This window comes from Loxodonta africana, chromosome 7, assembly GCF_030014295.1.
Source record: "Loxodonta africana isolate mLoxAfr1 chromosome 7, mLoxAfr1.hap2, whole genome shotgun sequence".
In the NCBI taxonomy this organism is placed as follows: domain Eukaryota; kingdom Metazoa; phylum Chordata; class Mammalia; order Proboscidea; family Elephantidae; genus Loxodonta; species Loxodonta africana.
The window spans coordinates 15,880,697-15,892,943 of NC_087348.1; the positions used below are offsets into that span (position 1 = coordinate 15,880,697).

The following is a 12,247-nucleotide window of genomic DNA, read 5'->3' on the forward strand; positions in this document are numbered from 1 at the left end:
ACTAAAAAAAAAAAAAAACCAGGAAAATTTTGCATCAGGGTTTTATCCTCTCACCATACTTATTCAATCTGCTGAGTAAATAATCCAAAAAGCTGGACTATATGAAGAAGAAAGCTGCATCAAGATTGAAGAAAGACTAACTAGTGACCTGTGATGCGCAGGTGACCCAACCTTGCTTGCTGAGGGTGAAGAGGACTTAAAGCACTTACTGATGAAGATCAAAGACTACAGCCTTCAGTATGCATTATACGTCAACATAAAGAAAACAAAAATCCTCACAACTGGGCTGATGGATTATGCCTCAACTTAAAGAAAACAAAAATCTTCACAATTTGATCAATAAGCCACATCATGATAAATGGAGAAAAGATTGAAGTTGTCAAGGATTTCATTTTATTTGGATCCACAATCAACATGCATGGAAGTAGCAGTCAAGAAATCAAATGACTCATTGCATTGGGCAAATCTCCTGCAAAAGACCTCTTTAAAGTATTAAAAAGCAAAGGTGTTGCGTTGAGGACTAAGGTGCACCTGACTCAAGCCATGGTATTTTCAATTACCTCATGCGCATGCAAAAGCTGGACAATGAGTAAGAAAGACTGAAGAAGAATTGATGCCTTTGAATTATGGTGTTGGCAGAGAATATTGAACATACCATGAACTTCCAGAAGAATGAACAAATCTTTCTTGGAGAAAGTACAACCAGAATGCTCCTAAGAAGGGAGGATGGCAAGGCTCGTGTCATGTACTTTAGACATGTTATCAGGAGGGACTAGTCTCTGGAGAAGGATGTCATGCTTGGTAAAGTAGAGGGTCAGCAAAAAAGAGGAAGACCCTCACCAAGATGGATTGACACAGTGAAAAATGGGCTTATGCATACAAACGATTGAGATGATGGTGCAGGAACAGGCAGTGTTTTGTTCTGTTGTATATAGGATTGCTATGAGTTGGAACCAACTTGACAGCACCTAAGAACCACAACAAACTTGAAAGATGTTGCTAAATTATTTCTGGGCACTCTTGGAGAATATAGGTAGAATAGACTCTAATGGTGTTGTCAAGGACTGAATATAACATTAACTGCCCCCTCAAAACAAAAACCAAACCCATTGCTGTCGAGTACATTCCAACTCATAGTGACTCTATAGAACAGAGTAGAACTAACTGCCTGGTAGGGTTTCCAAGGAGCAGCTGGTGGATCCCAACTGCCGACTTTTTGGTTAGCAGTCATAGCTCTTAACGACTGCGCTACCAGGATTCTGAATATAACTTTGGATTGGGTTAAATTTACTTACATACTCTAGATGGGGCATTTAATGTCTTAACTGGATCATGTGAGAGTGGCTGTAACAATTTGTTTACTGAATAAAGCAGTAACCTGCATTCAGTGAGGCTGAGATGGCAGATCTTCCCTGTTACAATTCAGAGAAAGGAATCCAAAGTCTTAGGGAGCTAGGAATGTTTATTTGGGTTTGTCATGTGTGATCTACATACTAATCCCCGTCCCAAACATGTCTGCATAGAGCGCTAACAGGAGAGGCATTGAGAAAGAACTCAGGGAAGGGAGAACCAGTGTCTCTGAAAAGCAATATGGTGGGATGACAGTGGGACATGCTGCCTTTGAGAAGGCTCCCTGGTTAAATTGTGAAGTGGAGTATTAGGGCTGAACTGCCAGACACAAGGTAGACAAAATTAACATATTGAGCAGCAGGGATAAAGTGGCAATTTTTTTAAAGTGCTAAAGCCATAATTCAGATACAGTAAAATTTACCTTTTTTGTTTAGTTTTGCAAGTTTAAACAAATGCGTAGTTGTGTAATTACCACCACAGTAAAGGATAGAACAGCCCTATTACACCAAAATCTTTCCTAGTGACTATTTGTAGTCAGTCCTTCATGCGACATCCAGCCCCTGGCGTCCATTGATCTGTTTTCTGTGCCTTCAATTCAATGGCACCTATCATGGATTGAATTGTGTCCCTCCAAAATGTGAGTATTGTGTGGTTTTCCTCTATTTTGTGATCTATTTTGTGATTCCCAGTATTGTGTGGTTTTCCTCTATTTTGTGATCCGATGTATTTATCCTATGTGTTATAAATCCAAACCTATATGATGTTGATGCTGCAGGATTAGAGGTACTTATGTTAATGAGGTAGGACTCAATCTACAGGATTAAGTTGTATCTTGAGTCAGTCTCTTTTGAGATATAAAATAGAGAAGCAAGCAAAGAGGAGGAGCACCTCATATCACCAAGAAGTGCTGGGAGTGGAGCTCAGCCTTTGGACCTGGGGTCCCTGAACTGAGAAGTTCCTAGACTAGGGGAAGATCGATGACAAGGACCTTCTCTCACAACTGACAAAAACAGCCTTACTTGGCAGCTGGTGCCCTGAATTTGCATTCCTGGCTCACTAAACTATAAGAGGAAACCCTGGTGGCGCAGTGGTTAAGAGCTACGCATGCTAACCAAAAGGTCGGCAGTTTGAATCTACCAGGCAGTCCTTGGAAACACTGTGGGGCAGTTCTGCCCTGTTCTATAGAGTCTCCATGAGTCAGAATCGACTCGATGACAATAGGTTTTTTTTTTTTAAACTCTAAGAGAATAAATTTCTATTTGGTAGAGCCATCCACATGTGATATTTCTGTCAGCACTAGGTAACTAAGACAGCACCTAACAACAAGAAGTGGTGAGGAAACGTTACAACACATTTTACTCAGTATGCATTACTCTTAAATCAAGAGTAAAAGACTCTCTGGAAATACAGCTTCCCAAATGTAGGAAATACTGAGTAATTTAGCAAAGATGTAAATGATCCTGTATTACAATCCACATGTTACAAGATTTTTGGCAAACGAAATCTTCTCATTATTGGAGGAGAATCAACACATTTTCATGGGAAAAGGATTTTTAAGTATACTACTTGTATCTAAGAGTCTTTTAATAATCTCATGATCAATTGGTTGGCCCTTAAAAATAAGTGTGTGTGTGCGTGTGAGTGTGTAAGTATCCTGGGAGATTCTTAATGTAAAAATTACATATATTTTTAGTTAATATATATTTGTATTTTAAAATCATATACATTATGTATTTTTTAATATTAACTGTATGTAAATACACATTTTACACACATAAAACACAACATTAAATATACATATTTTTTTCTTTAAATTATTTATTGGAACCAAATAGTCTCTTGTGAATCCTTAATTCCTTATTTGCCTCTAGAAAGTAAAGACTAAATGTTAGAATAAACTCAGCAAATGGTACAAGAATGTATAATTTTCATGAAAAGCATAGCTTTGTTTTTTGAATTTTTAAAAGTATTAATTTATAAGGAAGAAAAAACTTCTGCTGTTGATAGCTAAAGGAGCATACTGACTATGGCAGAATATGACTCTGCACTCTTTGGCCAATTCAAAGGCCAATGTGAATTGTGCTTGAGATTTTTTAGGTACAAAATTCAAGGATAAAGTCAGAAGTGTAGGGAGTCATGTTTCTGCTAGGCAGGCTATAACAACCATTTGAAAGTTGTAAATGAAAACTTTTAAAAGATTTTAATGAAGCACTTCCATGCTTTGCCTAGGCCACCACCATGCTGAGATGTTCCATCCTTCTGTACCTGGGTCCCTTGGGCTACCTCTGGCACCCTGGGCATGGACCTATACCTCTCACGTCCATTCACCAAAGATATCTTCTTCTACACCTTCTCCACTCTGGGATGACATGTGGTGCCTTCTGAGAGTTATCTAGACCATGTGAAATTAATCCCTAGAGAGACAGTAGTGACAGTGGACCACTCTCCTCTTTCTACCCAGTATGGATGCTCACATTGCTTTAGCCTTCTGGAGCTATATCTAACTTGTCACTTTGTGGCATTGTGTCTGACTTGCCTCCATGAACTGTCTAACTTATGGAATACTTTAATATTTAATAATTATGGAATATTTTAAGAGCAGGAATTTCAGACCAGTACTGAGTGAGGGACCGTGATACGGCTGGCTGGTAAGGAGGGTATTTTAGAGCAGTTTTCCTTGCCTGTGTTTTCATCCTAAATCACTCTATGCGAATGACTGCCTATGTTCCTTACATTGGTCCAGCCAAACATACATCAGAGAATGCTGAGAGAAGCCCGGGATGTTAAAGGTCAATCAACGTATCCAATTCAAATTTTATTTGACTACCAATTTCAACTATTTGCTTGGCAGATGAATAAGCTGTCAGGGGACCAAATGAAATGTAATCTTAATTTTTATTTCCTTTAACAGATAAAAGAGGAAGCGTTAAAGAACAGGTTAAAAAGAAGAATGAAGACGGATTTGGGATGGGTTGATTTGTAACCTTTTAGATAATCTGTCCGTTAATCATAAAAAGTCAGCTTTTCCTTTAAGCCTTTGCTTCTTGTGGATGCTTGAGTCGGGGCATTCTAGTGATTCAGGCAGGAGAGGATTCCTTTTTCCCTGGAGTGATGTCAGGAATGAATGACTGCAAAGTGATGTCAAAATTTTTAGAAGACCCCGAAGTCTTGCAGTATGTACTCCTTGGTCAGGTGATAAGGACAACTAGAACCTTTCTTATCACTATAAAAGAGAGGAAATCTTTATGGATGAGCTTGTTTCAGACTCCATCAAATCCTGTATGAGGCAGCAGTAGTAAAATATGCACTTAGCTGAGGGTCAGAGATCTCTCAGCTCTAGCTTTGTTGCTGCCATTAATTAGCTAGGAAACCTTTAATAAAACAAGAAAGCTCTTTCAGCTTCTGCAAGGGAAACTTGGAAGCATCCTTAAAAAAAAAAAAAGAGAAACCTGAATGCTCCCAGATTAAGAATGGAAAACAAATTTCCACATAGGGAGAACTGGATGGATTTTTAGCTTTGACTTCTGGTCCCTGACGATTATTTTAGTAATTCTTGCTTGGACCACAGAGAGTATAGCTACAACTCAAGAACTAAACATCAAACCAGTTGCTGTCTAGTTGATCCAACTCATGGGAACCCCACGTGTTTCAGAATAGAACTCCACTCCATAATGTTTTGAAGGCTGTTATCTTTTGGAAGTAGATCACTGGGCCTTTCTTCCCAGGCACCTCTCCGTGGGTTCAAAACACCAAGCTTTTGTTTAGCAGTAAAGTAATTAACAGAAACCCTGGTGATGTAGTGGTTAAGTGCTATGGCTGCTAACCAAAGTGTTGGCACTTCGAATCCACCAGGCGCTCCTTGGAAACTCTATGGAGGAGTTCTACTCTGTCCTATAGGGTTGCCATGAGTCGGAATTGACTCGAAGGCACTGGGTTAAAGTAATTAACTATTTGTACCACCCAGTGTCTCCTACAACTCAGGAACAGAGAGGTCGTTTCTCTCAGTCTTCATTTCTGTGCCTGTGAAAGGAGATGTTTGGGAAATATAAGTATTAAAACCAAAAACCAAATTCATTGCCACTGAGTCGAGTCCAACTCATAACAATCCTATGGGACAGAGAACTGTCCCATAGAGTAGCCAAGCCTGACTGTACATCTTTTTTTCAGTGAAGCACTGGTGGGTTTGAACAGCCAGCCTTTTGTTTAGCAGCCAAGTGCTTAACCACTGCACAAGCAGTGCTCCTGATACAAAGAATTAGACTCCCTACAATAGCTGACAATTTAAGGAGCTGAGACCCTAAGTTGCCAACGATCTCACCATGAGACAACCCAGTAGGGATGATTGTTTCAGGCCAGCCTTATTATAGGACTCTGCTGTGGGGTAAATATAAAGCTTTGGTCTCAATGTGGTGTATTGAATGGGGCATTCTGTTGTGTTGTGTAAAAACTCTTTTCAGGTCTGCCTTCTCAATCTGAACTTCATAGGATCTGTTCCTTTTGTGGAAGGTCCAAGTCTTCTCTTCAACCTTCTCATGGCTGACTTCATCTCCTGGTTCCTCAGGGTGTAGATCATGGGGTTCAGGACAGGGCTGATGACAGTGAAGATGATAGAGACAACTCTGTCCGTGGGGACGGCAGTGAAGGGCCTAGCATAGACATAGATGCAGGGTACAAAATGCAGGGTCACCACAGTGATGTGGGCTGTGCAGGTAGAGATGGCTTTCCTTCTGCCCTCCCCAGTGTGAGACCTCAGCATCATCAAGATGACAATATACGACACCAGGATAAGGACAAACCACAGGGTAGTGACCAGACCATTGTTGGAAATCATCAGGAGCTCAAGAACAAAGGTGTCAGTGCAGGCAAGTTTGAGGACCTGAGGGACATCGCAGTAGAAGCCATCAACAACGTTGGGTCCACAGAAGGGGAGTGGGAGCAAAAGGGAAATCTGTATGATTGAGTGGACAAAGCCCCCCACCCAGGAGGCCACAATGAGTGCAGTGCATTGCCTCCTACTGATGATGGCTATGTAGTGCAGGGGCTTGGAGATGGCTATGTACCGATCAAATGCCATCACAGAGAGAGAAAAAATGTCTGCCCCACCGAGGAAGTGGAAGAAAAACATCTGTATGATGCAACCATTGAAGGAGATGGTCTTTGTCCTTGAGAGAAGGTCTACTAAGATCTTTGGAGAAGTGATGGAAGAGAAGCAGATGTCCAAGACAGAGAGATTACAGAGCAGGAAATACATGGGGATGTGAAGGTGAGGATCACAGGTGACAGTGACAATGATGGCAACGTTTGCTAACACAGTTGTTACGTAGACCATAGATAAAAAGAAAAATAAGAGCAAGCTCAGCTCCTGTGACTGTATAAGTCCACAGAAAATAAATTCAGGCACCCTGGTATAATTTCCGAGGGCCATTGGATAGTTTCCTTCTTCATGCACACCTTTGAAGGAAATAATATTACTAAAACAATGAAATCAAGTAAAGGTTATCTGTTTTATAGAAACTGAACGTGCAGAAATATTTTTTCGGTCACAATATTGTTCTTTATGCATGCGCTGTGTTATATGGGAGAGTCACTTAGTTGTCCTTGCCTCAGTTCCCTCATTGATTTAAGGAAAGCCTTGGACTAGATCACTGGTTTCCTTACTATGGTCAGTGGGTGCCTATGGGTTCTGTAGAGTTCACTCCTAGATGATGCTGAGGTAGAGAATGTAAGAGAGTATTACTAGAAGGGTTTTTGGGTTTCACATGCTTTGTTGAATCAGGACATCTCTGATTTTATTCACATCCACTTCATTTCTATGGTATAAATGGCTCAAAAACCATTGCAATAAATCAATCCTCAGATTTCTTTCAGTAACAGCATGGTATGAATCTATTTGAATAGCATATTATAGTTTCAAAGCCATCAAACACTTAATGGCAATAAAATTTCCTTAACAGATCTCTGAGATTTGAAGGAAATTTGTTATTATTCCTGATTTACCAATCCTGAAACTTAACTAAATAAGGGTGAGTCAGTTTTCCAGTCATGCAGTAAATTAATGGCAGAGGAGGACTGAGACAAAATTCTCCTTGCTCTTAGCTCTGGAATCTTTCCACTATACTACACTGCTTGCCAGTTTTAGAATACATAAATTCAAGACTGATATGCATAAGGAACCCTTTACAGAATTTTTATGGCACTTTCAGTAGCTGGTTTCATCACCTCCTCCAATTCATTTCTCCACCACAGTGGAATTTTAGGCCACTGCCATTATATTACCTTTCAGAAATCACAGATCTTCTCTTTAATTTTTTATTTTATTTCATGAGTAATCAGGCTTTGGGAATAAATGATGTGCTTAATGCCAAGAGGATGGTTAGGATGGTGATGGGAACAACTCTGTTCATGAAGAAGCCAGCGAAGATCCAGATACATCTCTTTCACTGTCGTTTAAGTCCCTGTCCCCATACCCATATCATTTTTATCTTATCTTATTATTCTATCTATCTAGCTGTCTGTCAGTCTGTCCATCCACCTATTATCTATGTATCTGTCAATGTACCTTTCGATGTATCTATCAATATGTATGTATCTATCATTTTATCTATGGTGTGAAATGCAAGGTTACCACAGGGATGTTGTCAGTACATCATTTCCTCCTACCTCTTTACTATAAAACTTAATCAGTATTTGTTGAGCTTACACTTTTTAGATTTTTTTTTTGGTTTATTTTTTAGATGAAGGTTTACAGAACAAACTAGTTTCTCATTAAACAGTTAGTACACGTATTGTTTTATGACATTGGTTAACAACCCCATGACTTGTCAAAACTCTCCCTTCTCAAACTTGGGTTCCCTATTACCAGCTGTCCTGTCCCTTCCTGCCTTCTAGTCCTTGCCCCAGGGCTGGTGTGCCGCTTTAGTCTCATTTTGTTTTATGCGCCTGTACAATCTTTGGCTGAAGGGTGACCCTCAGGATTGACTTCATTACTGAGCTGAAAAGATGTCTGGGGGCCATACTCCCAGGGTTTCTCCAGTCTCTGTCAGGCCAACAAGTCTGGTCTTTCTTTTTTAGTTAGAATTTTTTTCTACGTTTTTTTCCAACTCTTTCTGGGACCCTCTGTTGTGATCCCTGTCAGAGCAGCCAGTGGTGGTAGCTGGACACCATCTCATCGTACTGGACTCAGTCTGGTGGAGGCCATAGCAGATGTGGTCCATTAGTCTTTTGGATTAACCTTCCTCTTGTATCTTTAGTTTTCTTCGTTCTTCCTTGCTCTCAAAGGGGCGAGGCCAGTGGAGTATCCTAGATGGCCACTGTTGAGCTTACATTTTGCATTTCTTGACAGAGCAAAAACCAGTACATTGATATCAGCACAAAATAGAAAAAATGGCTGCCCCGCCTCACTCCATGGGTTGTATGTACTCTTAATATAGAGTCCTGGTTGGGGAGGAAGGAGCACATCCAACTAACAGATTTTTCAATTCATGATATTTTGCCTATTTGAGTCAGGTATAAGCAACCCTTTTTGTTTGCCTATCAATTCAGGAGTGATAAAGTTCCTGAGAGGCTTAAGTGATTTGTAGGTCACACAGCAAGCTAGTGGTGAAGTCATACTTTGACATTCAGCCCAAGGCATTTTCCACTCCATAGAGCACTTCAGTAATTTCTGAGAAGACTTAACCATGGTGGCAGTGGTGACAAAGTTATCTCATAGAGAAAAAAGCCACACTCAACCAAAGCATCTGCCTGGCCATCTGGCTCCACTGTATAGATGGATGGTCCCCAAATCAGTGCCCAGCTGGGAAGCATAGTGCTTGGTTTGTGTAAAAACAAGCTTTGGGAGGGGAGAGCCTTTGAAAATTATATGGCTAAAAAACCCAAAAACCTGTGTAGCCTCTCGTTTTCCCTGGGGAATGCCTCTATGTGTCTTGTTTCTGCAGTCCACTCAGTCTGTGTGGACACAGCCACCTACCTCCACAGCACATAGCGATAGGAGCACATTTCGTTCGAAAGACACAAAAGACTTGCCTCCTGTGGCAAGGAACCAGCCACTGTGTAAAAACTCTCATGAGGATTCTGCTTTCTTCTCCTCTCTTAACTTGTCCCCTTCTCTCTACCCTCAACTATACCCTCACGATCTCTCCTTAGATTGTTGCACCGGCTTCCTAATCGGTCTTTTTCTCTAATTCATTCTTTCTGTTGTTTACAGAAATGTCTTTATCAGTCGTAAAAGGCACTATGTTATTCCTTTGTTTGAAACTTTTCAATGGCTCCCTATTGCCCACAGAATAAAGGTTCAACTTCTTTTATAGCATCCAAGAATTTCCTGTCTTGAATATTGTATGGTGCCCTGTTTCCTTTGATCCCTGTTTCAGAGGCTTATACTTTATACATCTTCTTGCTGGTCCTCACCTCTGTATCTGCCTTCCTGCTGCGCCCTCTTCCTACCATGACCCCCTCATTCTCAGAACCTCCTACTTCTCTGTATGGGCACACACTGATCCTTCAACACTTAGGTCCAAGTTTCCTCCTCTGTGGAAGCTTACCTGATGCCCTCAGAGAGATCCCTTCTTTGTGACTCTGCATGGACTTCTCTTCTGGCAGGAGTGCTGGTGGTGCAGTGGTAACCAAAAGGTTGACAGTTCAAATCAACCCTCTGTTCCTTGGAAACCCTAGGTGGCAGTTTTACAGTGGCAAAGGGTCTCTTCTGGCACCTGTGACAGTTTATTGCAACTATTTTCTTATATGTCTGTGCCTTCTTAGTTCAGTATAAGTTCCCTATGAAACCTCCAGTTCCTTATATCTGCTCAGTGGTTTGTTCATTCTAATATTGTCAAATCCTTTCCTGGTGCTTGATGGGTGTTTAATAAGTGTTTTTTGAATTAATGAGTAAACCTAGCTGGTTTATTGGTATTGACAGTGAATGTGGGTGAGAAGGACCATGGTGAGCACAGGCCAAGAAACTCTTTTTGTTAATATTTTTGACCTGGCCTCAATGATGCCAGATACAAATTTGTTTTTTATGCAGCCTATAAGATTGCACTGTGACCTTGAGAATGTCATTTCTCTTCTCCTGGCCTCAGATCCTCAGTTGTGAAATGTGGAGGCAGGCTAGTGTGATGCAGTAGGGACAATGCCAAGAGGTTTGGAGTGGGGCATGCCTGGGTTGGAATCCTGCTTCTCCCTTCTTTGTTACCTGGAGGAAGTCCTTTAATTTCTTTCAGTTTTCACTTCTATGAATTGGGAAACATAACATTTACTTGATTGGGTAGTACTCAAAGTAAATATGATATGTTTGTAAATTCAGTAAGCTTGGTTCCTTTCCAACTGCACTGAAAACTTCCTTTCCCATCTGCTCTGCCTCTCACAAAGGGTTTTCTACGAAGGCACTTGTAAAATGCTGTTCCAAAAAATGAGAGCTTCTCTTTGAACAAACTTGCTTATTTTTGTTTCAGTGAAGATGTGTGAATTGACCAAGTGGCCCGGAGTCTTTCAGCCTGGGTCAGTAGGTTCAGGACTAAGGCTCAATCTGGATCAAAGCGGAAGGAGATCTGGTGAGTCATGGGCAATGGGTGAATACGGTGTTAACTTTTAAATCTCCATTTTTTTCTGAGGAAACGTGGGGTTATAAAAATGCTTTTTTAGTATCCTCCAATCTTGTGGAAAGAGGCCCCATGAATCCCATGGAAAAATCTTAAGGTGGAATAAAATCTGCTCCTTACATGCAACTCAAGTGCGCTATCAAGCACAAACTACCTTTGCCTTACCCTCCTGACCCTGTTTCTGTGGCTGTCCTTTTTTTTTTTTTTCTATGAAGACTTTCCCCTTTCCTAATATTTACCATTCACTTCTTTATTTTCTGTCAGTAAGCTTTTCAACTATTTTTTCAGTATCTTTTTGCTTGGTACGTTTTTCATACTCATTATATTTTGTTCATGCATAATTCAGAAAGTCTCACGTACTTACCTAAACCCTTCAGTGTCCCACCATGAATTTACACCATCTGGGACTGGGACCTTAGCCCCAGTGTGTGTGATGCTAGGGAATCACTGTGTTTGCAGGTGGAGTTCTTCTGAAGATTAATTATACAAGATTTCAACGTCTTCAGGTTGGGAAGGACCAGACTAAAAGAGTCACTGGGTCATGGCTCTTCTGTCTATCCCAAAGCGTTCCTGCCATGTGCACTAGTTCCTCAGATCCAGCCTAATTTAAGAGTTAACAAAGAGAATTTTATTGGATGTGACTGTGAAATAGAGTGAACACTTTGCTGGTAGTGTTGGAGTTCCAGTGGGAGTTATTAAACAGTTGCTAAGTCATTACTGTATGCAAGTTCTCTCTCTCTCTCACACACACACAGATGCAGACACCCACATTTCCCTTCTTGCAAATTCTTCAAGACCACAGAGGATACAAATCCATTTATTCTGTCATTCTTTGAGTTTTGGGGAAATTGCTCTATTGAAACATCTAATATCATTTGATCTTGCATTCTCAATGGGGACAATATTTCCCCCAAGGGGACAAACACTGATTCTTGGGTGGGGTGAAAACAAACTTAGATATTATAATGGTTAGTAGTTCTTCAAAGGGCCACAGTACATAAATGGATGTACAGTCGACGGCAGTGGTAGTGGGTAGACTTGTGGTATTAAAATTTTATTAAGGATCAAGTAGAAAAAACAAATCTAAAAAAGTCTCCTTTGAGGTAGGGAACAATAATTTAAGAAGGCTGAAGAACACTGTCTTATGAAAAGTTTTGTTCCAATGTCTCTGGAGAGTATTACAGAGATGTGCTACCTCCCAAGACCTTCTTAGTCAAATATGAACGCAACACAATAGTTTGGCACTTTCCAAAACAGTGTTCAGTGTGTTGCAATTTCGTGGGCTTCCTTACCTTTTG

The 12,247-nt window shown here is 40.6% G+C and overlaps 1 protein-coding gene across 1 annotated transcript; it reads right to left on the minus strand.

The window, feature by feature from the left end:
- Window positions 1-5,771: 5,771 nt before the first annotated feature.
- LOC100664303 (olfactory receptor 4D9-like) lies at window positions 5,772-6,858 on the minus strand. The gene has a single exon (XM_003419519.3). It carries the CDS (start codon window positions 6,773-6,775, stop codon window positions 5,804-5,806), a length of 972 nt encoding a protein of 323 aa, XP_003419567.2. The 5' UTR covers window positions 6,776-6,858; the 3' UTR covers window positions 5,772-5,803.
- Window positions 6,859-12,247: the final 5,389 nt, after the last annotated feature.